The sequence below is a fragment of the Capra hircus genome, chromosome 19 (genome assembly GCF_001704415.2).
Source record: "Capra hircus breed San Clemente chromosome 19, ASM170441v1, whole genome shotgun sequence".
Taxonomy (NCBI): Eukaryota; Metazoa; Chordata; class Mammalia; order Artiodactyla; family Bovidae; genus Capra; species Capra hircus.
This window is the reverse complement of record NC_030826.1, coordinates 53,008,954-53,035,092: the sequence shown is the minus strand read 5'-3', so window position 1 is coordinate 53,035,092 and position 26,139 is coordinate 53,008,954. Positions and strand designations below refer to the sequence as shown.

At 54.6% G+C, this 26,139-nt stretch overlaps 1 protein-coding gene across 4 annotated transcripts in view; it reads left to right on the top strand.

Moving 5' to 3' along the window:
- Positions 4,629–26,139, top strand: part of PGS1 (phosphatidylglycerophosphate synthase 1) — a 36,348-nt gene continuing 14,837 nt past the window's right edge. For 2 of the 4 annotated variants that reach the window (XR_001919614.1, XR_001919615.1), the window contains exons 1-7: positions 4,635–4,788; positions 13,553–13,742; positions 16,372–16,449; positions 18,026–18,125; positions 18,932–19,121; positions 19,745–19,923; positions 22,481–23,002. Coding sequence is in view for 2 of the 4 variants with exons in the window: in XM_018063681.1 (XP_017919170.1) it covers positions 4,646–4,788; positions 13,553–13,742; positions 16,372–16,449; positions 18,026–18,125; positions 18,932–19,121; positions 19,745–19,923; positions 22,481–23,002 (1,402 nt within the window). In the remaining 2 variants the exon portion in view is untranslated. Of the gene's footprint in view, positions 4,789–13,489; positions 13,743–16,371; positions 16,450–18,025; positions 18,126–18,931; positions 19,122–19,744; positions 19,924–22,480; positions 23,003–26,139 lie in introns of all 4 variants that reach the window. The other 2 variants (XM_018063681.1, XM_018063682.1) reach the window with 2 other exon arrangements.

Sequence of the window (26,139 nt, the reverse complement as noted above, 5' to 3'; positions counted from 1 at the left end):
TCGCCCTGGCACCTCCTGTTTGGGAAGAAGCAAGCAGACTAACCAGAAGGCAGTGTGTGAGCACAGGAGGTCAGGGAGGGAGACTCAGCCGATGGGCTTCCGAGACACCTGGGGGTTTTCAGAGGACAGATGCTTTCTTGCCCGAGGTCATCAAGGTGTGACTTGCAGCTGCCCTTGTGTCTGCCCAGACTGCTTGTCCTCCAAGTAGCTTGGGGCACTACCAGCAGACTTGGGCACCTGTCTTAGCTGAGCATGACTTATCTCCTCTATTCATTCTCCCTAACGAGACCAGACGAAACCTCTCGGAGGAAGCAGTGTTTGTCCTGTCACCATGGAAAAATGTAACCATGTAAAAAATTGCTCAACTCCTTAAAACCATTACTTAAAATTTTTGCAACCTCTCAATGTGCGTGTTGGAGGGCAAAATCGTAGTTGCCTCATTCTGGTTGTAGCTCTGTTTCAAAGTAGCCATGAAGGCCAGAGGCTCTCCGTGTGTGGCTTCAGAAAGGACTGGGGTCATTGCTCGCTGTTTATGCTTAATGTAAATACTCCTTAGTTTAACTTACCGTACTGTTGATGTCTCTGTGTGCTACTACAGTTTACTTAGATCAGAAGTTCACAGTGGGGTGGTACTGTTGTTGTTTATCTCACTTAATACCTCACTCAGCAAAGCATCACATGTTAAAAGAAACTGCCAGCTCTTCTCCAGATGGTCAGGATGCTCCTGTGGTCCACGTGGTATTCATTGCCCAGCATCATGGTGTGGCCATTCGGCAACTTGACTCTGCAGCTACTCTGTGCCAGGCACCATGCAAAAGTGGAACCAAGCAAAGAATGGTTTCACTCGAGTTCCTGGAAATTAGGCAATTTGATGACTCACCACTTCTAACTTGGAAGAGCTGAATCAAATTCCACCCTGTATTTGTAAAGCTATCTGAAACTTAAGGGAAAAATGAAAATCTGAAATACTCATTGATTGTAAACACTCTGGAAAATATTAAATATCACCAAATAACCAATGTTAACATTTTGGTGTAATTTACTTTCAGTCTGTTTGTACACACGCTCTTTTCCCAATTTTGAACAGAATGGCATACGCTCCATACTACTCTTTGAAATTTGGTTTTACATTTAGTTTCATTAACCATTCTTTTTGCTGTTGCTGCACTGAATGGCATGGAGGACTGGCTTGAATCTTAATTCCCAACCAGGGATTGAACCCCAGAGCCACGGCAGTGAAAGCATGGCGTCCTAACCACTGGACTGCCAGGGGACTCCTTTTAACTGTTCTTCCAGAAAATACTTTTAGAACGAGTGCATGGTCTTCCAACATCATGATGTACCATTATTTAACTAACTTCCCCACTGTGGAATGCTTTCATACTTTTGATATAAACAAAGTTGAGATGAACATTTTTGTAGAGAACATGTATTGATTTCTTCAGGATAATTTAATGAAAGCAGAATTCAGAATATTTTGTATCCATATTCTTTTGTATCCATTTTGTGTCTATATTCTTTTAACCATACAACACCTCCCCTGGAATAAGGAGGATATCATCATCTCCTATAGCTTTTCCAGTTTCCAGTTCCCAGCCTATGTGGGTTCTGCCAAGGAAACACTTGTTATAGATAAAGTTATCATTTAACTTTTCTTTAAAATTTATTTATTTTGGCTGCACTGGGTCTTCTTGCTTTGCTTCGCGTGGGCTTTCTCTAGTTGCTGCTGGGGGTGGGGGTGGGTGTCTTCCTTGCAGTACATGAGCTTCTTACTGCCGTGGCTTTCTCCTTGTGGAGCACAGGCTCTAGGTGGTTGGGCTGCAGTTGTTGCAGCCAATGGGCTTAGAAGCTGCTGTGGCATGTGGAATCTTCCCGGACCAGGGACTGAACCCATGCCCCCTATATTGGCAAGTGGATTTCCATCTGTTGTGACACCCGGGAAGTCCCATCCATTATCATCTTAAAATCAGCAAAGGAGAAAAGGAAAGATATACCCACCTGAATGCAGAGTTCCAAAGAATAGAAAGGAGAGATAAGAAAGCCTTCCTCAGCGATCAGTGCAAAGAAATAGAGGAAAACAATAGAATGGGAAAGACTAGAGAGCTCTTCAAGAAAATTAGAGATACTAAAGGAACATTTCATGCAAAGATGGGCTCGATAAAGGACAGAAATGGTATGGACCTAACAGAAGCAGTAGATATTAAGAAGAGGTGGCAAGAATACACAGAAGAACTATACAAAAAAGATCTTCATGACCCAGATAATCACGATGGTGTGATTAGTCACCTAGAGCCAGACATCTTGGAATGTGAAGTCAAGTGGGCCTTAGGAAGCATCACTATGAACAAAGCTAGTGGAGGTGATGGAATTCCAGTTGAGCTATTTCATATCCTAAGAGATGATGCTGTGAAAGTGCTTCACTCAATATGCCAGCAAATTTGGAAAACTCAGCAGTGGCCACAGGACTGGAAAAGGTCAGTTTTCATTCCAATCCCAAAGAAAGGCAATGCCAAAGAATGCTCAAACTACCGCACAATTGCACTCATCTTGCTGTTGCTAAGTCACTTTAGTCGTGTCCGACTCTGTGTGACCCCATAGATGGCAGCCCACCAGGCTCCCCGGTCCCTGGGACTCTCCAGGCAAGAACACTGGAGTGGGTTGCCATTTCCTTCTCCAATGCATGAAAGTGAAAAGTGAAAGTGAAGTCGCTCAGTCGTGTCCGACCCTCAGTGACCCCATGGACTGCAGCCCTCCAGGCTCCTCAATCCATGTGATTTTCCAGGCAAGAGTACTGGAGTGGGGCGCCATTGCACTCATCTCACATGCTAGTAAAGTAATGCTCAAAATTCTCCAAGCCAGGCTTCAGCAATAGGTGAACTGTGAACTTCCAGATGTTCAAGCTGGTTTTAGGAAAGGCAGAGGAACCAGAGATCAAATTGCCAACATCCACTGAGTCATCAAAAAAGCAAGAGAGTTCCAGAAAAACATCTATTTCTGCTTTATTGACTATGCCAAAGCCTTTAACTGTGTGGATCACAACAAACTGGAAAATTCTGAAAGAGATGGGAATACCAGACCACCTGACCTGCCTCTTGAGAAATGTGTATGCAGGTCAGGAAGCAACAGTTAGAACTGGACATGGAACAAGACTGGTTCCAAATTGGAAAAGAAGTACGTCAAGGCTGTATATTGTTACCCTGCTTATTTAACTTATATGCAGAGTACATCATGAGAAATGCTGGGCTGGATGAAGCACAAGCTGGAATCAACATTGCTGGGGGAAATGTCAATAACCTCAGATATCCAGATGACACCAAGCTTATGGCAGAAAGTGAAGAAGAATTAAAGAACCTCTTGATGAAAGTGAAAGAGGAGAGTGAAAAAGTTGGCTTAAAACTCAACATTCAGAAAACTAAGATCATGGCATCTGGTCCCATCACTTCATAGCAAATAGATGGGGAAACAGTGGAAACAGTGGCAGACTTTACTTTTGGGGGCTCCAACAATGCTGCAATGGTGCTGCAGTCATGAGATTAAAAGATGCTTGTTCCTTGGAAGAAAAGTTATGACCAACCTAGACAGCATATTAAAAAGCAGAGACATTACTTTGCCAACAAAGATCTGTCTAGTCAAGGCTATGTTTTCCCACTAGTCATGTACGGACTATAAAGAAAGCTGAGCACCGAAGAATTGATGCTTTTGACCTGTGGTGTTGGAGAAGACTCTTGAGAGTCCCCTGGACTGCAAGGAGATCCAACCAGTCCATCCTAAAGGAAATCAGTCCTGAATGTTCATTGGAAGGACTGATGTTGAAGCTGAAATTCCAATACTTTGGCCACCTGATGCGAAGAGCTGACTCATTTGGAAAGACCCTGATGCTGGGAAAGATTGAAGGCAGGAGGAGACGGGAACAACAGAGGATGAGATGGTCGGGTGGCATCACCAACTCGATGGACATGCATTTGAGTAAACTCCGGGAGTTGGTGATGGATAGGGAGGCCTGGTGTGCTGCAGTCCATGGGGTGGCAAAGAGTCGGACACGACTGAGTGACTGAACTGACTGACGAGAAGTGTTCTTGGCTATACAATGAGCTCCTTCAGCTTCTTTAGCCATGGGGCCGTAGTTCCCAGAGGGAGGTTATAACGTGTGTATGCATTTGGGCCATAGAGGTGTCTTCACTGCACCTAGACTGGGTGAGCCGCTCTGTGTCCTCGAGCTGCAGGCCTGGAGCTGACCAGGTGAAACATCGTCTTGCCTGGGTCTGGTGGGGTTTTTTTTCCGTTCTCAGTGCGCTGGGGTAAGTCAACGGGTCACCCCCTTCTGGACATCTTACCCAATACTTGGAGGCGAGACTCGGCCTCTTAAGTCCAGCCTAACCTCGGTCACGGGACCTGGACAGGTGATGCCCCCCCACTACTCTCCAGCCCCTGTCCGGTATCGAGGCCCAGTCAGGGGATGCTGAGGCCCGCCCCCTGCTCTCCCACGGCCTGGCTCCGGCTCGCAGCACACCTGTGCCCACTTGGCAGGAAACCGAGGCCGAGGGGCCCGGCCGCCGGCGCTCCCGGCTCGCGCGCGCGGCCGCTGTCCGCGCGCGCGGGTGTCAATAAAGTTCTCGCGCGCCGGAAGCGGAAGCGGCGAGTCTCCATGGCGGCGGCGGCGGCTGCGGCTGCCGGGCCGGTGTTCTGGAGGCGGCTGCTAGGCCTTCTGCCTGGCCGCCCCGGGCTGGCTGCGCTTCTGGGGCGCCTGTCCGACCGCCTCGGCAGGAACCCGGACCGCCGGCGCAGGAGGTGAGAGGGCAGCGGGGTTGCAGGCGCGCCCGCTCCCCCCCGACCGGGACCCCAAGCCCCCTGGCGTGGCGGCGAGACCTCCGTGTCCCCCGCGTGGGCCCCCCGGCCCCACTTTGCCGCCAGCCTTCCTGGGGAACGGGGGCCCTGCGAGCGAGATCGGCTGGGCCTGCCTGGAGCTGCGATGGGCGAGCCCGACCCCGGTCCGCGTAGGCTGGAGTGAAGGGGCTCCTGTGTGTGCGCTCTGGGCGGGGGGTGGGGTGGGGTGGGGTTCTGAGTTCGTGCTTTTCTTTGGGCCCCAGGGTGTGAGTGTTGGAGAGTGTCCGCGAGAGACACTGCTTGGGTCCGGAGGGGTCTTTTCCTTAAATAATCCTAGCTGCGGGGGTGACTTGGCGGGAGTGAATCAGCCCTGCTGGGATTCTGTGCATGCAGCGTTTCTCACATCCTGCCAGAGGGCTGTGAAGCAATCCTGAGTCAGGAACACTCCGGCAAGGGAAGAGGAACCACTCGAAACCCCTTTTACACTTTGCAAAGGGCCTGTGTTCTGGAAAAGTACTGAAGTGACTTATGCAAGTGGTGAAGGAGGCTTTGAAGCAATTCTCCCAGGCAGTGATTTTTAAAAGTAATCATTTACCAAGAACATGTTGACCTAAGAGGCCTGCTGCTGTTGCTAATATTAAAAAAAAAAAAATCTGTGCAGTTTTTTTGTTAAAGAGACTCAAGCTTTACACTTATTTTTTTAAGAAAACAAACAGACGTAGAAATGCATCCTTTCCTAGAGGTTGTGCCTGTCTTAGATTTTTATCTGCTACTTGGGTGAAATTTGACCTCTGGCATTTGGTAGATCTGTGGTCCAGTCCAGTGTTGATTCTAGGTATGGGAAGGAACTTGCTTCATTTTGGGTGACGTTGGAAGAGTTTCAGGGAAAAATTGAAGTTTGATTTAGGGGAAGTTTTTGTGATAGAATCAGCACAGGTTGGTTCTCTTGGAAGCTTACCGATCAGAACAGCTTTAAATTTTACATCAGTGAACCTAATGGGAGTGGTGTATTGAAGAGGTGGCCTCCCTTTTCTGTAATTGGTACTTAACAAAGACCTGTTCACGCCAGTGGGTAGCCAAGTCAAATGACTTCTATGTCCTGACCTCAACCCACTAAGAAATTTGGTTTAAAGTTTGAAAAAAGGCTCTGAAGGACGAGATGTTTAGGCCGTTTTGTCATTTCCTTTGTATATATTTAAACTGTACAAGAAAACACTTCATGTTAATCATTGTTTAACATTGAAATTGATTACTAAAAGATGATGAGGCAATAGCCACAAATTCTTCTAAGACAGACATTTCTCTTGAGTGGGTGGGGGTGGGGTGGTGGGGGGAAGGGGTTAGTGTGGCAGTGGTGATAGTCTAAATTGAATTCTTAAGATCGTCTGTAAATAGCTTCAGTGGCTGCAGGTGTTGTGGCTCCATGTTCCTTATTGATTATGTTGAGAGACTTGTTTCTGTGGGTTGGCAATTAAATCAGGAACCCAGTTAAATCACAGAAACGCAATTGCCCGAAATTTTTCGTCTTACGATGCCTGTGCTAGGGTGGAGGATACACACTTTGAGCAGTATTACTGCAGTACTGTGGATTTCTGACCCTTTCTTTGTCTTACTTGGTTTGCAGACTTTTTCTGCTTCTCTGTGGCTTGGGTGTTTGGGGTTACTCATGCCTCTGTGGCCACTCACCTCTAGTGGCTGCTGACTTTCGTTTCTTCTCCATTGTTCAGTTGCACCTCCCAATTCCTCATTCCCCGAATGATGTGGTTTCTTGTAATTCTGATCATTGATTCATTGATAATAATTTTGTGTAGTCATGAACTTAACATTATTTTAGATTTTAGCTTGCCAGTCTGACTCAACTGTTGGAGTGCCTGGTGATTCCTTGTGGCTAGCAAGGGGAGTGGTGAGAGGGAACAGTTCTTTACTGCAGTTGTTTTCCTTTTAGTTAAAGAGACAGCCGTAGTGACAGAGAACTCTACTTAAAATTATTTCTAATTAGTGATCTGGAAATACTGTTGTTTCTCTCTCGAGCAGGCATCTGGCTCCTCATGGACAGCTGGATCCACTCGCTTATTCAGCCTGCGTATATAGAGCACTGCTGTGCCTGTGTTAGGTACCAAGGACACAAATCCAGAGCGCCACCTTCCAGGCGCTCAGACCCATAAGCAGACAACAGTAATAGTAAAGTAAGATAGGAAAGGTCATGGCGGCACCGGTGCACAGCTGGAAGTCACAGAGGCTTCCGGCTGGTGGTGGTCTTGGAGCTGTGTCTTCGAGGCGTGTCGAAGTGGGCTAAGTGGGGGAAGTGGGGGCCAGTGTTCACAGGAGGATAGTGAGTGATGTGCTCGTAGGCTGATGGGGACAGCAGTGGATGGCAGCTCTGAGGTCCCACAGGTCCTCAGACTGTTGCCAGGAGGGAGAGAGGGGAGCTGGGCCGAGCCCTGGGGGCCCTCGCTCTGAGAGACCCCGTGCAGTTTCTCTGGCTAACCCGTCTCGGCCTGAGGAGGTGGGGCTTGCTTGCGGGAAGAGGTGAGGGGGTTGGATTGGAGTCAGCCGTGGTGCGGGTTGCGTGGGAGGGTTGCTGAGGAGGCAGCTCATGTTTCTGACTGGGGCAACCACAGGGATGGTGGCACGCTTCACCGAGACAGGGAGTAGGAAAGAGGGCCGGGTCGAGGGGTGATGATAAGGTGAGTTCAGGGCAGGTCAGTTAGCATCCAGGTGGGTCCAAGCGAAGGCACTCCCTGTTCAGGTGACTGGCAGGTTGGTTGCCCTGGAGAGGGAGACAAACTTGGGGAAGTTTCTTGGCCTCCTCGGACTAATCAGAACCAGCTTGTTATTTGGAGCAGATGAGACCTAGTGGGAGCTGTGTCAGGAGGGCCTTAGCTCCTAAGTGAGCCTGCCTGCCATACAAGGAGATATTTTCTCTGTGGTCTCCTTTTTCTCTTTTAAAAGCTATTTTCAGTTTGAGCTATGTGCAGAAAAGTCTTTATTTTTGAAACCCGAGGTCTATTTATTCTAGGTGTGTGTATGCATTCATGTGTGTGTGTGTGGGGGGGGTGGAGGTGTTGTGGGGGTGGGATGTCCTGACTTTCCTGAGTTGTCAGAGGGGAGTGTCACCAGCAAACTGTTCTTTTTATTGCCCCCCCCCTTTTTTTTTTACCTTGTAATGCCAGCTCAGCCTACTCTTGTTCACCTTCTTCGTGGTTTCCACTCTGAGGGACCACCAGATTTCCAGAAATTACCTTTTCTCTGAATTTTCCCAGTTCCCCCTTACTCATTAGAGTTCAGTAGAGCCATCTCTTAGTTATTTATGACAGCAGTAGAATGGGTAGGGAGGGTAGGGGGAGGACATTTAGAATCAAAGCATGATTTCCCCAAATAATTCAAATTAGATCTTGTCGAGAACTAAATTAAGATTTGCAGCCGACTGACCTTTAAATGGTAGCTTTATTAAGATCCTATTAACCTGAGTACCTTCTGAGCACATTGCTACTGGTGACGAATTAGCCTGGTCAGCCAGCTATGTACTTGGTGGATGGCTAGAAACAAGTCCGGGATTAAAGCGTTCTGATAGATAATCCCGTGGTAAACAAGTGATCTGAGTTATGTAAACGAGTTGTTTTCAAAGCTGCTGGGAAGTCAAGCCGATTGAGGGAAGTCGAAGTCAAGCCGATTGAGGGAAGTCGGGCTGGTTGAAGCCGGGTGGATTAGTAGCACCTGTGAGTGATTCTCGGCAGAGCCTGCTGGGAGCCCGTGGCTCCCGAGGAGCGTCAGGGTCAGAAGTCTGCACTAGGTCTCTGGCCCCTCGACGTAATCGACTTTCTTCTGGAAAGCCAAGAGGGGGGCTACCGGGGCTGCGTGTAAGTCACGCTGGCAGCCCCGGCCCGGGGCTGGACTTCTTGGAGGAGTGCAGCGGCCGTTGGTCTTCTGAAGTGACCTACGGGAATTCACACTCATTTCCCTTTCTCGGGGTGAGGGCTTGCGTTAGTCAGGAAGGGCTGCCTGCTGCCAGGGCTGCAGGAAGTCTGGTCCCTTGGTGTAGTTTCTCGAGCCTTTCTCAGGAAGTGTTCTGACGGTTGCCCTTTTCTCATCACTTCACCTCTTTACGCTTAAGTGTGTGTGACGGGGGTGGGGTGGGGGTTTCTTAAAAAGCAGTTTCTGAAAAGAATGGCAGTCCAGAGTTCTGTTTCTTTTAAAAGCTTCTTTCTTTTTTCTTGTCGTTTTGTACCGATTTGGGTGGGACCCAAGCCACAGCATGTGTACCACGAATCTTATCGTACAGTTCCCGGAGAGTTTGTGGACATTCAGGCCGTGACCCTGAGTGCGGGACACTTAGGTAATGCCCTTGCGTGGGACGGGGCAGAGCCCCTCTGCTGTCCATGGTGGATTTGTGGTTGGTGTAGGAGACAGTCCTCCGGTACCCCACTTTTTTTTCCTTCAGAGCCCCACAGCCCCTGTTTTGCAGAGACCCTAGGAGGCTGGCCTGCTTCCTCGTGTCCACAGGTAGCGGGTGGCACCGCTGCTGTCCCAGGGGAGCCCCAGTGTCCTCTGCGGCTGTGAGAGCTGCGGGTGGCCTGGTGGAGGTGAAGTGCAGACCCAGGCGGGATTCTTGGGTGTCAGCTTTCCTTGGCACCTCCGCGGTCCCCGTGAGGACACGTGAGGGCTTGGTCGGACTTCAGGAGCACGGTCTGTGTCCTGGTCGAGGGGGAAGGCAGTATGTGTGGCAGTTCTCCCCCTGGAGTGCGTGCAGTTTCATAATGTTTGGTGGAATGAAAAACTCCAGTCCTCCCACACAAAGGAGAAATGCCTTCTCCCATCTCCCTGGGCTTCCCTTGCACAAAGGGGTGTTGATGGTGTCTCAGCAGCTCTTCTGCCCCCTCTCTCGGTTCTGCTGCTGTCCAGTACCTCTCATGAGTCGGCACGGTGCACCGTCCTGTCTAGGACAGCTGGGCAGGGTTCTGCCATCCTTGGTCTAATGGCGGGCCTGTCCGCGGACTAGAGCGTCATGGAGGGTCAGGTGTGGATTCCTCTTGGAGAGGCTGGGAAGAAGCCTCCCTCTCTTCCCCGCTGCCCCTCTTCATACTCACTGTGCCCGCCTAGTTGCCCCCCCATCCTCTCACCCCATGCCTGCAGGCCCCTCTCCGGGTAGAGGGAGTGGCCCCAGGTCAGGGGTCCTCAGCTTAGCCCCAGCGCACTCCCCATCTCAGGGAATTAGTCTGAAGGTTCCACAGGAAGTCCTCCGTCATGAGGCTGACCCTCTACCTGAGCCAGGTGTCCTGTGGGTTTTGGCCAGAGCCGCCCTGTGGAGAGGTTGCTCTCCCATCTCGCCTTCAGAAGAGCTGAGGATTGTTTGGCATTGTTTGCAGCTGAGGGCTGTAGCGAAGCCGTTCAGCTTGCCTGAGTTTGAGTTCCGGAGCGCGCCCTTGCTCTGGCCTGAGCCCTGTCCTCTAAACTCCCCTGCAACCCGGAGTCAGGGCAGGAGAGGGAGGCAGAGCCTTATCTGGCCCCCCAGCCCCTGCCACTTCCTCCTCCCTGTAACTGGAAATGGGAGCTTGATGGTATCTAGAAAGAGATGATTCAGGGGAGTGCAGGGCTCGGTGTGGAAACTGTGTGTGTGTCTAGCTCTCTACATAGTGAATGTGGCAGCTCTGCTTTCTTTGTAGAGTAACCACAGCTCCCTGCCTCCTCTCGTCTCGTGGGGTTTAGGGTTCTGACCTGGGACAGCTGCCTAGGGTAGGGGGAATTGCTTGTGCAGGTGGTGGGGGCCCCTGGAGGCTGGGATTAGCATGCAGGGGCTGTGGCTGGCACGGGGGGAGACCTTTTCTGAGAAGATTCCCAGGAGTCCCTCGTGGAAAGCGAGAACTCACCCCCATGGGGATCTGGCTGAGATGATCAGAGAACGCGCCCCCGAGGGCTGGCTGCTTCTGCCCTGGCAGGGCGGCAGTTAGATTTTGAGGGTGTGGGGCCTGGATGTGGTTCCCCCTGCCTGTGTTGACCTTGTGGGGCCTTTATTAAACTCTGCGCTCCTTTTCCAAGCATCTTTCTCTTTGGAATGTAAAGCTGCCTCTCCAGGGTTGGGTCTCCACCACCAATTAGTCCCTGAAACCTAATTGGCTTTCAGTTCCTTCTCTCTAACAAAAATAAACCTGTCAGTACACAGGTTAAACAGGAAACGGTCCTCAGCAGAGCTTGGAACCTGGCCTGGGTGGGAGCTTCCCGGGAGAGCCGCCCAGCAGGCCCGAAACCTGCCCGCAGTGCCCCCAGCAGGCTGGTCTGCTGAGCCCCTCTCACGGGTGGCTGGGCCCCACCCCCGCTGCGCTCACCGTGTGTCTTCTCTGGACTGCCTGTTGAGCCCCTCCTGGGTTTTTCTGGTGCCGGTGGGTTTTGGCGGTCCTGTCTCTTTCCCTCGCACACACCTGTCCTGGCTTGGGAACCCCCCGCCCCCCACCGCACTTCCTGTCTGAATCCCACCAGGGGATCAAAGCTCCTTTCGAGGGAGGGTTGTTGTGAGGCTTCCCCGGCAGCTCAGGCATTGGCAGCTCTCCTGTGTGATCACTTGAAGCACGTGCGCCGTTTGTGTATTTTGACTTTTCCTGAATCAGTCTTAGCGGTTTCCTTTGTGTTCTTAGATGATTTCAGGTGTGTAAGCTGCTGAGGCCACCAGGTTTGTGGGCGGCAGGCCCTGGGCCGGCCATGCCTCCCCCGAACAACATCAGGGCTCACGTGACCACTTGGACTGAGGCCTGAGTTGGCACTTGCCTTCTCCTGGGTTGCTCTGTGGCAAAGAGGTGTTTCCTCATCTTGCTCTTTGGGAGTGGCTCTGAGTGTTGGTTCATCTGAAGAGCGTGGGGGACTGACTGACTGGCCGGGGGCACAGGTATTGCTCTGGATCTATTTTATCTGGTCTGAGCGATATAAGTGCTCTGAGGCTGGGAGATGAGTTGATCTTATGATGCTGAGGGGTTTTCCACCTCAAGCAGACTATTTAATTACTGAGTATTAGACTTTTGGGGCTTCCCAGGTGGCGCTAGTGGTGAAGAACTCACCTGCCAATGCAGGAGACATAAGAGATGTGGGTTTGATCCCTGGGTGGGGAAGATCCCCTGGAAGAAGCCATGGCAACCCACTCCAGTGTCCTTGGCTGGAGAATCCCAGGGATAGAGGAGCCTGGTGGGCTGCAGTCCGTACAGCCTCAAAGAGGCGGACGCGACTGAAGCCACTTAGCGCATGTTAGACTCTTCAGGCCCCCTCTGGGGCTTCACGATGAGTGTCGAGCACGTTCCCATTCTCGTGGTTTTCCGCTGGACTGAAGGCTCTCCTTGCTCCGGAAGGTGGCCTGGAGCGCAGCAGAAGCACAGCCTCCGTTTTGGAAAATCGAGGCTGCAGCCCCTTGTTCGCACATCTAGGCCTTTCATTGCTGCTCTTTAAAGGGAAGCTGGAGGAGAAGTGTAGCAAGAGACGCCTGGGAGTGTGGTCCCCACCTCCTCAGAGGCAGCGGGAAGGGACCTCTGCTCGGAGGCCTGTGGCAAACCTTGGCTTCCCAGGGTCCAGAGCCGGTGCCTTCCACCCGTTGACTAAAGTTTTCTTGGCAGTGAGTCGCCGTGACGGCCCGGTGGGCTTTCTGGGAAGCCCAGCTGCTGGCCATCTGGCGTGTGTGTGGAGGGACATTCACGAACCCTGGGAAGATTCAGTGTTTTATCAGGAGACAAGTGAATGAAATCATCTTCCTGGAATCTGTGGCCCTGCAGGCCTCAGGGTGTTTAGCATCCTCTCCCTAGAGTCCCTCATGAGGCCGTGGTGAAGGTCACAGGCTGAAGAGGATTTTCCTGCTGCTCTTTGCTGGAAGCCGGACAGGGATGAGACTCAGCGGACGGGGGCCCTTCACTGCGGGCTCGGCCTCAGTGGCCTGGAGCCCTCCAGAGATGGGGTGTGACCCCGAGGATGCTGGGGCCAGTGGTGAAGGGGCAGTTGTAGTCACCGCTGGCTCCTCTTGAGACGGTCACCTCCCCAGCCTCTTCCAGCTTTTCTTTCTGTGTGTGCTGTGCTCAGTCGCTTCAGGCGCGTCTGACTCTTTGTGACCCCACGGACTGTAGCCCACCAGGCTCCTCGGTCCATGGGATTTCCCAGGCAAAGAATACTGGAGTGGGCTGCCAGTTCCTTCTCCAGGGGATCTTTCTGACCGAGGGATCAAACTCACGTCTCTTAAACGTTCCCTGCATTGGCAGGCAGGTTCTTTACCACTAGTACCACCTGGGAAGCTGAGTATTAAAGAGAAAACTTAATTTTTTTTTTCTTCTGGTTCCTTCCCTGAATAAAAGGCCATTTATCTCATCAGAGAACCAGGGGTCTGGGTTGCAGTCACCAGACTGAGACCAGACCTGCCCTTGCTCTGGGTGGCCTGTGGCAGCTTTCTGCAGGTGAGTTTGTTGGGAGTATTAACCAGGTGATGGCCTTCTGAGTTTACTTGTGGCTGCTCTAAATTTTTGTCTGCAATCAGCATAAAGTTTGGGGTTTATATATAGGCTTTGGCACTTCTTAAGTTGCTTGACTCGTAGGGGCTGAAGAAAAACTCTTGCAGAGTTTGACTGGGGCTCGCTTAAAATGGTCTAGAAGATCTGAAATTCTCAAAAAGAAAAAATTATCATTTTTCCTTATTTGCCCGCAGGAGCTGAGAGAGACTTGTGAGGAAGCCTGTGAGACGTGTGACGGACTGTGTGTGTCTCCCCAGGTCGCCATGGCTGCTGTTGGCCCCTCTGCTGTCCCCCGCGGTCCCTGCGGTCACCTCACCTCCCTGCTGCCTGTGTGCAGAGGGCGTGCATCGCTTCCAGTGGATCAGAAACCTGGTTCCAGAGTTTGGCGTCTCCAGCTCTCATGTCAGGGTGCTTTCTTCCCCAGCAGAGTTTTTTGAGCTCATGAAGGTAAGTCGTGTCTAAGGGAGAGAGGTTCAGGTGTGGGGTTAGAGGTTCGGTGAGGTGGGGCATAAGGTTGGGTGAGCCCTGAGCCAAAACACCCATCGTAGAAGCTTTCGATGGCTGGTCAGCTCTGTCTGTCAGGAGTCAGGCTCACACCTGGCTGAGCCACGCCATGACCAGAGGCTCCTTGCAGGGCGGAGGTCTGAGGTAGAACAGCTCAGAGCGTGGGGGCCCCATGAGGGTCGGGTCCCAGGTGTTGGTTCTCGTGGACAGGTTGAGTCCCACTGTTCCGTGTCGGCAATGGAGGCTAGCTGGGAGGTTAGTGAGAGCTTGGGGACCACACGGGCACATTCCTGCTGAGGCTGTCCGCGCTGCGTGTGTCCAGGGGTGTGGGGGATGGACCTCATTCTGGTTAGGGCAGGGCAGACCCCCTAGGGGTCCCTGGCAGCATCTCCAGAACCCAGTCGCTCCATCCAATGGTGGACAAGAGATGGAGACCCAAGTGACCTACGGGGTGAGATTTGATATGTAGGAAGTGGCTGGAAGCCTCTTGTTCAGCGGAGAGCATTTACAGAGAACTGAGAAGTCTGGGCGTCTGGTTTTTAGGTCTCAGGGTTCTGGTGATTCTACCTGGAGTTTGTACCGTCTGTCTCCTGGTAGACACGCTGACCTTTGCATTTAGGGGGTTCAGGTGTTCGTACGTTACACAGGCGCTCATGTCATGTCTCGTTGTTTGTGGTTAAGCTGCTAATTGGAATGAAGTAATGCAGCGCTCACTAACTTTTCTTCACGTGGATTGAGTGTATGGACCAGGATGCTGGAGTCAAGGTGTGGTGCGGTCAGGAGGAGTGCTGGGAGGTCACGGGAGAGGCGGGTGGACTCTCCTTTTTCTGCACAGCCACTCTGGCTCAGTTGCAGCTTGCATGCCTCTTTCTCCTGTGCCCTGTGGTTTTGTAGATCTCCACTTAATCTCCCGCTGGCTTATTCCATTATGGTGTGTGTGCGCACGCTCGCGTGTGTGCGCGCTCACTCCCCCTGCCCCCTCTGCTCTGCTCGACTCTCCCGTTTGTCCTTGTTTGTGTAGAACTGATGCTGAAACTGTTTACTCTCTGCTCCTGCTTGGTCCTCTGCTTGGCTTGAAGAAACAGATTTTTCAAAGGAGGCTGGTCTTGGTGTCCCAGTCAACTCCTGGGAAACAACAGGCTGTCCGTGGGGGTCTCCTGGCCTGGAGACGGGCCATGCTCTCATCTGCCCGGGGTGAAAGGGGCTGCCGAGTCCGGGACGAGCTGGAGGGCTCAGGCCAGGAGGAAGCCGAGGCCGCCGTTTCCTGCTTCCTGCACTGAGTCGTGGGCAGGTTCCCTGGCCCATTCCATGCGGAGCGGTTGTGTTTCTTCCTGGGACAGAGTGACCCATGTTCCCCGAGAGGAGAGTGCCTGCCTGCGCCCCCGCCTTCGTTACATCGAGCTTGTACCAGGGGACCCAGCGTCACAGCAGATGGTTGCGTTGTCTTCTGTCATTTGCTACCCGAACTAAATCACCTTTCTCCTTACTTGCTTTCCTCTTTCCTGTCTTCATGCTCGCTTTCCCCACAAGCAACCATCTAGTAAATAACAAAATGAAGGAAATAGCAAACATAGGAAGTTCTTTGTTTGTTCCTTGCATAGAAGCCTTTCCTAGTGTTGTGCTGGTCTGTTATCTCGTCAAGACACCCCTCTTCCTCTGTTGACAGTGCAGGCCGTGGGGGCCAAGTGGGAAAGCAAGCTGGAGTGTGTGTCCTGCCTCTCCAGGTACCCTCGCCAGCTTGCCCTTCTTCCTGCCTTTGACCTCCTCTAGGGCCTGGCCGCTCAGCTCCTGAGAGGGGTCTGGTGTCCTGTGGCTGGAACGGGTCTCAGGAGTGGATGTTTCAACTGAGGCGTCATCTTTGGATGCTGAGTGTTCTGTTGGTGTGTCTAGCTAGGTACCTGTCTGTCTGCATTTCAGAAGTGTTACATGCTCGTTATAAAACCTTCGTGCAGATGGGGGTGGAGTGCAAGTTTGCACCCGTACTCCCTCCTCTGCTTCTGCCTCTCGGACACACATACACACGTATAGTGTGCGTGGGGGTGGCGGCAGGGCCGCGCGCTTGGTGTTCAGTGACGTGTGTCTGTCTCTGCAGTGCACTGGGGACCTCCCCTCAGGCCATGTGCACGGGCCTCCCTCCTTCTCGAGGCTGCGCTGTATCTTGCAGCGTGGCTAGCTCAGGCTTTACTTTCAGGCTGCGTATTTTAAATTAGAGTTGTGGGTCCTTATTTGTGAGATTACCACACACATTTGGGTCTTGCTTTAAATATTAATTGGTGAAGATACAGGGTAGTTCAGCTTGGAGTGTTATTTCTTTCCAGCATCAAAGGACTATATCTTTCTTAGCGAATATGAAGATGATGACTGTGAGGGACTTCCCTGGTGGTCCTGAGACCTCTGCACACCTATGCAGGGGGTTCGATCCCTGGTCAGGGACCTAGATCCTGCATGGAGCAATTCAAAGACCCCACATGCCACTGCTGGAGATCTGGCACAGCCAAATAAATAAAAGTAAATGTTTCTTTTTAAAAAATCATAACAAATGACTGGATTTTGAATTGTTTCTTTTCTTCAGGGGCAGATAAAAGTAGCCAAGAGACGGGTCGTGATGGCATCCCTCTACCTGGGGATAGGTCCCCTGGAACAGGAACTGGTAAGGTTTGGAGGAGTCCTAGAGGCGGCAGCGGGTCACCCTGAAACCTCAGGCCGTGTGGCACCATGGGGTTGGGGTAGAGCCACCCTCTTTGGCCACCGTTGCAGGCCAGCTATTTTTCCTGTGGCCCCAGATTCTGGGGTTGTGGGGCGATGTGATCCTGGGCCTTCTGGCCTCGCTGGTCCGTGTCCTCCTCAGCCTGTACAGGGGCCCCAGGCTGTTGCTCTGCCAGGCCGGGACTCGGAACTGCGACCTGCAGGCCAGATCTGGCCACCACCTGCTTGTGTCCTGTGAGCTAAAGCTGATTTTCACATTTTCAGTGTAGGGCAAAAAGTCAAAAGAGGAGTAGTAACTGTGCCACATGAAAAGCACATGAAATTCAAATTTCTGCGTCCGTACATAAAGCTTTATTGGCACCTAGCCGCTCTCCCCCGCAGAGCCAGACATGACCGGAGTGCTCTCCATCGCCACTCTGGTCTTGGTTCTGTCCGTGGCTGTCTTCTTGCTGTGGTGGCAGAGCTGAGTAACCGTGACAGGGACCATCTGGCCTGCAAAGCTCCAAATGTTTACTCTCCAGTCCTTCACAGAGAGGCTTTCTGAGCCTGTGTTAGACGGAGGAGCCAGCATGCAGGTCGGGCTGGCTGCTGCTTTCGTCCAGGGGTGGCGGTGGGTGCCAGGTGCCTGCTTCGACTTGCTGTCGTGCCTCGCTTGTCCCCTCCAGTGAGACAGGCAGGGCTGGGAAGGGGCACACGTCACCTGTTGTGCAGGGGTGCTCCTGCAGGACGAGCCCAGCGCAGAGTCTGCAGGCAGGTTGAGCCAGAGTGAGTGTGAACGAGGTCATTGTGTTGTCTGAATTCTCAGGTGGTTTTCGACTCTGAGGGAGAAGATGGGCCCCTTGCCCGTAGCAAGTGTTGTTTCTTGGTTTGTCCTTGTTCAGAAACCCCTAGGACAGGGTTGTGGGTACAGGACGAGGGGAAGGGTTGAGGGCAGGAGAGCCCCATTCCCTCCCTTCTGTCTGAGGAAGGGGCCGCCCCGCTTTCAGGACGTACTGTTAGCTGCCAGCTTGAGAAGCCTGTTTGTCCTCCCGGGAGAAGAATGCCACGTCCAGCCCATGGAGAGTGGCCAGTGGGCAGGTTGTGTCTTGGATTCATTCGTTCAGCAAATATTTACTGAGTGTTCTCCACGTGTGGGGTGATGTTTGTTGTGTGCCTGTTAGGATGATCTGTTGGAACGTGTGTGGGAGCTCGTGTCTTAGCAAGTGTTCTCAAGAGCAGTGAGGTCCACACCCTTGGGCACCGTGCCCCTGACCCGCAGAGCCCTCTCCTTACCTGGCCCGGGCTGTAGACACCATGTCTTCCAATTAACTGTGCCCAGGGCGGCGGCCTCGGGAAGCGGTTTCACAGCGTTGGCTTCTGGGCAAGTGTGGATGGTGTGTACAGGAGTGTGTGTGCAGGTCGGTGTGTGCATGAGTTCGCAGAGGACTGTGGGGGCGTTAGCTGACAGGTTGGTTCATTTCTTTAACACGTTCCCATTTTTTCAGCTCTCACTTCTGTTCTTGCGGCTCTTTTCTTGGCAGGTGGATTGCCTAGAAAGCACTCTAGAAAAATCACTCCAGGCGAAGTTTCCTCCTGGCCTCAGGGTGTCCATCCTCTTAGACTTCACGAGGGGCTCGAGAGGTAGGTCTGACGCGCTCCCTGGCCCCCAGGTTCTTCCCTGTCCAGAGCCTCTGTTTTTAAGAGTGAACCTTCACTCCAGGCTCAGCCAGGAGCAAGGCTATTTGAAGTCAGTCTGGCATGGGCCAGGACGGCCTGTCAGGATTCCTTTTGTGGCTTAGTGACCTGAAGTCTAAGTGAAAATGACTTTGAGAAAAAGGGAATTTCTTCCCCTAAGAAATATTGACACTTTTATTTTAAAAAAATACATGAAAAGAGATTTGTTTTGACTCCCACACATCTGACCTCGTTTGCGTGGGTCTTGATTTGGGGCTTGGACCTTGGGCTGGCTTCATCTCCCTGGCTCCTTGTGGCGCCCTCTGGCAGCCCCTGAGTCTGCGTCTTGTCCACCTGAAGAGCACCTGCTTCCCCCCCGGGTCAGACCGAGGCTCCCGAGTTGCCTGCTTCGGGCTCTGTCGGGGCTTCCAAGCCTGCTGACTGGCCTGGCCTGGGTGCCTCCCTCTTAGAGCTGGGGTGAGGCCAGGGTGGACAGAGCCATCTTCACCCTGAGTGGAGTGCGAGGATCGGGGATGGGCATATGGGTGCTGGGTGGCTGGAAGAGCAGATGTCTGCTACCCAGACCGCTCGGTCCTGCTCTGGGAGGTCGTGGGTGTCCAGGTGGAACCTGTCTTGGGGCCCCTCTGGCTGGAAACGGCCCGCGCCTGGCGGCTTGACCTCGGGCCCTCGGAGGGCGGTCCTGCTCTGCGGGCTGTGTGTTTCTCCTGGCGCCACTTCCCCATCCCTTCTCTCCTGCTCGCCCACATCTTCAGGAAGGAAGAACTCGCGCACCATGCTGCTCCCGCTCCTGCAGAGGTTTCCGGAACAGGTCCGCGTCTCGCTCTTCCACACGCCCAACCTCCGCGGGCTCCTGCGGCTCCTCATCCCCGAGCGCTTCAACGAGACCATCGGCCTGCAGCACATCAAGGTGTACCTCTTCGACAACAACGTCATCCTCAGCGGGTGAGTTGGCTTCCCCGCCCCTGGGCGGGAGCCAGCGGAGCACGCAGGAGAGTCCGTCCCGTGAGGCCCTGCCAGGGCGTGTTCACTCTGCTTGCCTGGCTCTCGGTGTCTTCCTGGGGCCCTGACTGCCACGAAGGGCAGCGGCACGCTGGCCGTGGTTCCCTGCGGCCTCAGTGCATGCTTGCTGCTGTACGAGCCCTTCGTGTGCTGTCTCCTCTGGTGCTGTCACCCCACGAGGTCTTCCCGCACTCTGGGTTGATAACAGGAGAAACCCCAGAGGACGAGTAACTTGGGCAGGGCCAGGTGGGAAGCCATGCCCTTTGGGGGACCCTGGAGATGAGCCTGAGTGGTCCTTGGCTCTGTAAAATGTCCGTGTCTCCTCTTGATGGTCAGCTCAGTGATGGGCGGGCCTTGCAGTCACTCCAAGGTGTCACCTTGGTGTCGCTCTGGCCCACCTTTTGGGAGGAGGCTGGGCTCACTAGCTGTTTGTTGATTGGCTGCTGCTGTGTCCTGACCTGGGTTGGTCGCTCCCCTGCTCCTGCCGGTGACCCTGAGACGGGCTCCCCAGCACCTGCGGTCACACCCTCTCGCCTGAGTCTCACCTGCTGCTTTCCTCCCTGCAGGGCAAACCTGAGTGACTCCTATTTCACCAACCGGCAGGACCGCTACGTGTTCCTGCAGGATTGTCCCGAGATCGCCGACTTCTTCACGGAGCTGGTGGACGCAGTAGGGGACGTGTCCCTGCAGCTGCAGGGGGACGACTCAGTGCAGATGGTCGAGGGGATGGTGCACCCTTACAAAGGTAGGGCCGGCCCTGCAGCCTCCCAGCCGGGGGTGGTGAGGGCGGTGAGGGCGCCCTCTAGAGGGGGTGGTGCATCCTTACAAAGGTAGGGCCCGGGCTCTGCAGCCTCCGAGCTTGGGGCGGTGAGGGCGCCTGTAGAGGGGATGGTGCATCCTTACAAAGGTAGGGCCAGGGCTCTGCAGCCTCCCGGGCTGGGGGTGAGGAGGGCGCGCCTCTGGTGGCCTTGCCACGGGTTTAGGAGACTTGAGTGGCTGAGCTTTGTTTTGCTTCTGTCTTTGGAGCCAGACAGATGATGTGACTCACTGGCCATCCGTCATGCTCTGTGGGTGAGGGAGTCGCCAGGGAAGGTGGGACTGTGGGCACTGGGTCTGGGTACCCATGGGATGAGCCAGGAACCTGCCCTGCACTTACAGGAAGCAGCCTGCTAAATGGCCACCCCCTCAGGGCCACTGCTCCCAACTCCAGAGCTCAGAAGCTCTGTGGCTCTCGGCTCCAGTGAGGTCTGCGGCCTCCTGCCTGGAACGTGAAATGGGAGAGCCCTCGGCTCTGCTCGCTGGAAACAGGCAAACCCTGGCGGCTGGTGTTCCCAGGGTATTTGCATTCCTGCAATTCCTGTGGCTGTGGCTTCCTGGTGGCCTTTAAGGAGGTCTGCTGCTGAATTTGCAGCCCTGTCAGCAGCGTGGGGAACGGGTTAAACCCAGCCCTTGTGAGGGGAAGAGCTAGAGAGGAAGCATCTGAGAGGGGATGGCAATGTGTTAGAGGGGGTGTGTGTGTGTGTCAGTGTTTTAGAGTGGTGTGCATGTGTTTATGTGCGTGCGCAGTCATGTCCAACTCTTGGCGACCCCATGGACTGTAGCCTGCCAGGCTCCTCTGTCCGTGGAATTCTCCAGGCAATAATACTGGAGCAGTGTGACATTTCCTACTCCAGGGGATCTTCCCGACTCAGAGATGGAACCCACTTCTCTGTGTCTCCTGCATTGGCAGGCGGGTTCTCTACTCCAGAGCCCCCTGGGAAGCCCGTGTAGAGTAGTATAATGGTCGCTGCTGCTGCTGCTAAGTTGCTTCAGTTGTGTCCGACTCTGTGCGACCCCATAGACGGCAGCCTGGCAGGCTCCCCCGTCCCTGGGATTCTCCAGGCAAGAACACTGGAGTGGGTTGCCATTTCCTTCTCCAGTGCATGAAAAGTGAAAGTGAAGTCGCTCAGTTGTGTCCGACTCTTAGCGACCCCATGGACTGCAGCCCACCAGGCTCCTCCATCCATGGGATTTTTCAGGCAAGAGTACTGGAGTGGGGTGCCATTGCCTTCTCCAAGTATAATGGTTAGTGTTATGTTTAAAATGTCACCAGTAAAAATTTATGGAAATCTATTTTCTCTCTGGTCATACGAATACCTACATGTTGTCCTCAGTTTTACCTTTTGGCTCATAAAGGCTAACGTATTCAGTCTCTGGCCTGTACAGGAAATGTTGGCTGACCCCTGTTCTCACGTAACAGGCCTGGCACGCATAGCGAGAGAAAAGGGCCCCCTTTCAGAGAAGAGAGTCAGCACACTCGAGGGGCATAGGGATCTGGGCACAGCCGTGCTGGGGACCAGGGCAGCCTGAGAGCCCCCACCCCAGCGCCTTCTAACGCGAGAGTGAACGGCCCTCGTGCTGGCCGCCATCAGTAAGGGGGGATCCCGGCAGGGAGCTTTCCTTTTCCGTGTGGCCACCCAGGCCTGATGGCACTCGGGCCTGTGGGCCTGTCCCCAGCCGGAGCTCGTGAGCGGTTACCTGCATGGCCGTGCTGCCCACCGCTCGGTTGTTCTTGATCAGCCCTGCCCGAGGCTTGCCGTTGTGTCTGTTCAGAGAATTGACTTTTGACGGTGCTGGAGTTCCGTACTTTCACGTCTTAAGTCGCTGTTTTCGTTCTGGAGTTTCTGCTTCTTACAGTTTCCTTCCTTGTGCTGTGTTTTTTGTCTTTTCCTGTTGTTTTTTCCTCCATGACTTCTTGAGTTGGATGCTTAGCTCATTAACTCTCTTATCATCTAGAGATAGCTTTGAGACTCGCTTCTTTTCCTTTCATTGTGTCCATGCAGCCACTCGTCTCTAGTGGCTGTGTGCAAACAAGACCCAGCCAGTCTGTCCGCCTCTGACCCTGCCTGGCTCTCTCCTGCTGTCTGATCATACTTATACGTGTCTCTGTGGGACACGTGCTCTTTCTGACGTGTACCATGCACCCCCCGGGGCCCCCAGCCAGGCTTGACCCCCGCCCCAAGGTGCCCACTGTTCTGACTGCCGTCAGCCTCAGCTAGTCTTGCCTGTTTCTGAACTCCCATTAGGTGGCATTGGTAAAGGCCTTTCCACGGCCCCCTGGGTGCAGGCTTCTTGTGGCAGGGTGCTTTCTCGGGCCTTTCTGTCCCAGGAGGAGCCTCACGGCGGCGCCTTGTGTCTGGTGAAGGACGAGCTGAGGTGCTTGTGCATACCCGTCACGTGCCGGCGCCGTGTCCGCTGTGCTGGGTGGGGGTCCAGAGCCTCCGTTTGCTGCCCCTGACCCCTTCTGCCGTGTCTCCCTCTAGGCGACCGGGCTGCGTATTGCAGGGCAGCCAATAAGAGGGTCATGGACGTGATCAACTCCGCCAGGATGCGCCAGCAGATGCTGCACGCCCAGACCTTCCACAGCGGCTCCCTCCTGACCCAGGAGGATGCCGCCGCCGCTGGGGACCGGAGGCCGGCCCCCGACACCTGGATCTACCCCCTGATCCAGATGAAGCCGTTTGAGATTCAGATCGACGAGATTGTCACCGAGACCCTGCTGACGGAGGCCGAGCGCGGTGCTAAGGTCTACCTCACCACTGGCTACTTCAACCTGACCCAGGCCTACATGGACCTGGTCTTGGGCACACGGGCCGAGTACCAGATCCTGCTGGCCTCGCCGGAGGTGAACGGCTTCTTCGGGGCCAGGGGGGTGGCGGGTGCCATCCCGGCCGCCTACGTGCACATCGAGCGGCAGTTCTACAGCGCGGTGTGCAGCCTGGGGCAGCAGGAGCGTGTGCGGCTGCAGGAATACTGGCGCAGGGACTGGACGTTCCACGCCAAAGGTACGCGGTGGCCGTTGGCCGGAGGGCGGCCTGCGCGGGGCACCCCACTCTCCAGCCTGCCCTCGGCGCCCGCGGGGCTGGGCGTCGCGTGGAGCCCCGCCCCGCCTCCGCCTGTCTTCACAACGGGCCCGCGGTCACTGTGGCATCTTCACGTCTGTGTCCATTTCAGCTCTGCAAAATCTCTCCCTTGTGTCTACCCAAAACGTGGATGCTCAGATCTTTGGGGTGGCTGTTTTAAAAAGCGTACCCGTACTCTTTCCCCTCACATGGAGGGCAAGGCACGCGCGCTTCCCTCGAGCATCCAAGCTCTCCCGCGCTGGCCCTCCCCTTCTTGGGGACAGAGAGGACTCACCAGGGGTCACTGACTGTGACCTCGTCACAGCCTCGTTTTTCAGTCTTTCCCTCACCGTTGCTGGTCGTTCCTCTGTGAGTCAAACCTTCACTCTTTCTGTTTTTGCAGTGGAGGAAACTGAGGCCCTCTGGTTGCACTGCCCACGTGTGCAGGACTGCCCCAGGGGGGGTTGGAGTGTGAACTGTGTGATGTAATGACCCTTCTCGGGCAGCTGTGTGCGTCCGTGGAGCAGCACCATTGGCACAACCCCAGGGCGTGTCCACGATGTGAGTCACGGGGCTCAGAGCCCTGCGCTCAGCAGAGGGACCGCTGGTGGCTGCACCGCGTGAGCGCACCTGCCTCTGGGTGTGACCGCGCCTTTCCGTGCTCGGGGACACCCGCAGCCCACTCTGTTAGGCCTGTGTCTAAAAGAAACGCCTGGCTTTCCTGACTTCTCCCCGGTGGTTCAGAGACCTGTTTTGCATCTCCACTGGTCCTGGGGGCTCCAGAGTGGCTGGTCGCCGTGGGAGGGGGTGGTGGTATGTCGCAGCCACTTGTCTGTGTTGTTTAGACTTCAGGTTGGGCTTTTGCTTCCTTAAGCCATTGGTTTCCATCGGGGGTGCGTTGATGCCCAGGCCAGCCTCCTGGGTCCAGCCCTCTGGGGTCGACCCCAACATGGTAACTTTGAAAAGCTCCCCAGGAGATTCTGATGCCCTGAGAACCACTGCTCCCACTCAGAGCTCCTGGCCTGTTGGGTGGCTCCCACTTCCTCCTGCACGGCCCACATGCCTGCTTGGGCAGGTGGCATTGCCTGCTGTGGGAAGTGCACGCTGCTGCTGTTCCGTGTGGCCGACCCTGGAGGTGTCGTGAGCAGGTGTCCCCAGGCAGGTAGGCTGGCCTGTGGGGGTGTGGGAGGTATTTTAGGATTGGCTCTTACTTCTGAGAATAGCAGCAGTGCCTGGGTGGGGTCCTGGATACGGAGAGCTGGGGTGGGAGGAGCTCTGAGCTCGAGGGGACGCGTGTGCCTGGCGAGCTGCACGGCAGTGCGTTGAGCGCACTGGCGCCCGTCTGCCCTGTGGCTGGGTGGTAGTGGGGGTGTCCCTGGTCCTGGTGGGGCCCCCAGCGCAGCCTGGCCTGGCAGCTCTGAGCGCGCTGTGGATTATTTCCGTGAAGCTGCGCTGAGAAACGTGCGGTGACTTCTGAGTTACCGTTGAAACAGAAACACCCAACCGGCTTTTCCAGTGCGTCTCGCCTTTTCCCGGACTGGCCTGCTTCTGCCGCTCCCTCCTGCCTGCCCTGCTGCGGGTGGGGCCCTGCAATCTGGGAGCTGGCTTTGTGGGGAAGGCCAGGAATCCCAGGGTGTGTTCCATTGGGGGGTGAGGGGGAGGAAGGGAGGGAGCATGGCCGGGGTAGGCAGCGTGGGACTCTCTGCACAGAAGGCACCTTGTCCTCAGGGCAGAAGCCGAGCTCAGGTCACTCAGTGCTGCGGGGAGAGACCAGGTCCTTCCCTGCCTAGGCGCTGTGGTCAGTAGTGGGATTCTTAAGTCCGTGCCCCTTCTGGCTCATCTTTGGACGGTCACTTCCACAAGGCAAGCTAGGACAACAAGCAGGCGGTGCAGATGCCGCGTGGCTTTGGACTGGGGAGTGTGGACCGGCTGCGGCCTGCCTGCCCTCCGCAGGGCCCGTGCTGCGCGCGAGCGGTTTATCAGGGTTTGGGCCCTAGAAAATCCTTGCTGAGGGCTGAGTAGCTGATGCTATGATTCCCTTCCTCAGGCTCCTGTGGGACAGGCCTGAGCTCACCTTGGCTCCTCCTGCTCCCAGAAGCCCTTGGGTGAGGAGAAGGAGCTGGGAAGCCCTGTTCCTGCTTCTGGCTCCTCGCCTTCCAGCTGTTGTCTGTCGGCGTCGCGCGCCCCTGGGAGTTAGGCAGCCCGAGGCTCTGGGCCTGATTGTGGACCTGCAGGCGGCCCCCTGCCTGTGATGCAGGAAAGCCCTGCCCTGTCGGGGGAGAAACAACCTTGTGGCAAGCGACCACGCCGGTCTGCAGGTGCCCACCGACAGCGGTGCAGCCTGTGGCGGCACAGCATGTGGACAGGGTGTGTTCTGGGGTTTTCTGCTCATGAGTGTTGGGGAAACTTTGGGCAGGGCTGAGCGCCCGGCTGGAGCAGTGCTGCCCAGAGTTAGCAGGCTTAAGTATATGTCACCTTTTAACAAATTGAGTTGCTTCAAAGAACTGGAGGGACCTTCCACTTTTTAAAGCTATGTGCTAGAGACCTCTGTGGCAGTATGGGTTTATGTGGTTAGTTTTTATTTGGAGTCTTGCACAGGACGTCTGTTCCGTATGTCAGGGAGAGCCTGGGTAAACAAGATGTGGTGCGGACGTTCCCAGGCTGGGGGTCTCTCCTGAAGCGTGGTTCTCAGCCCACATTTACCTTTGGCAGGAGTGGAGGGCCTGGTTCCGCTTCCGTGTCCACTGGGGCGATGGCTCTGGATCTCACTCAGGAGGGGACAGTGGCGTGCATGCGCTTGAGGGTCTGTGAAATGACCGGGTGGTCTGTGCGGGAGGATGGGGGCCCCTGCGGCTGTGGCCAAAACGCTGTGTGCGTGGGGGTGGAGGATGCCTTGGTGAGAAGAGGCGTCCTTGTCCCCTGTAGCTCCGTTTCTGCTCTCTCTGGGGGTCAGTGAAGGCGACACTGAGGCTGGAAGTCTCACTGGCATCTTCTTGGCCCCAGGAGTATTGAGGGTATGGGCAGGGTAGAGGTCCCCCTTCAACGTCCATCAGCTGGCAGCTCTTCTCTTTTAGAAGTTT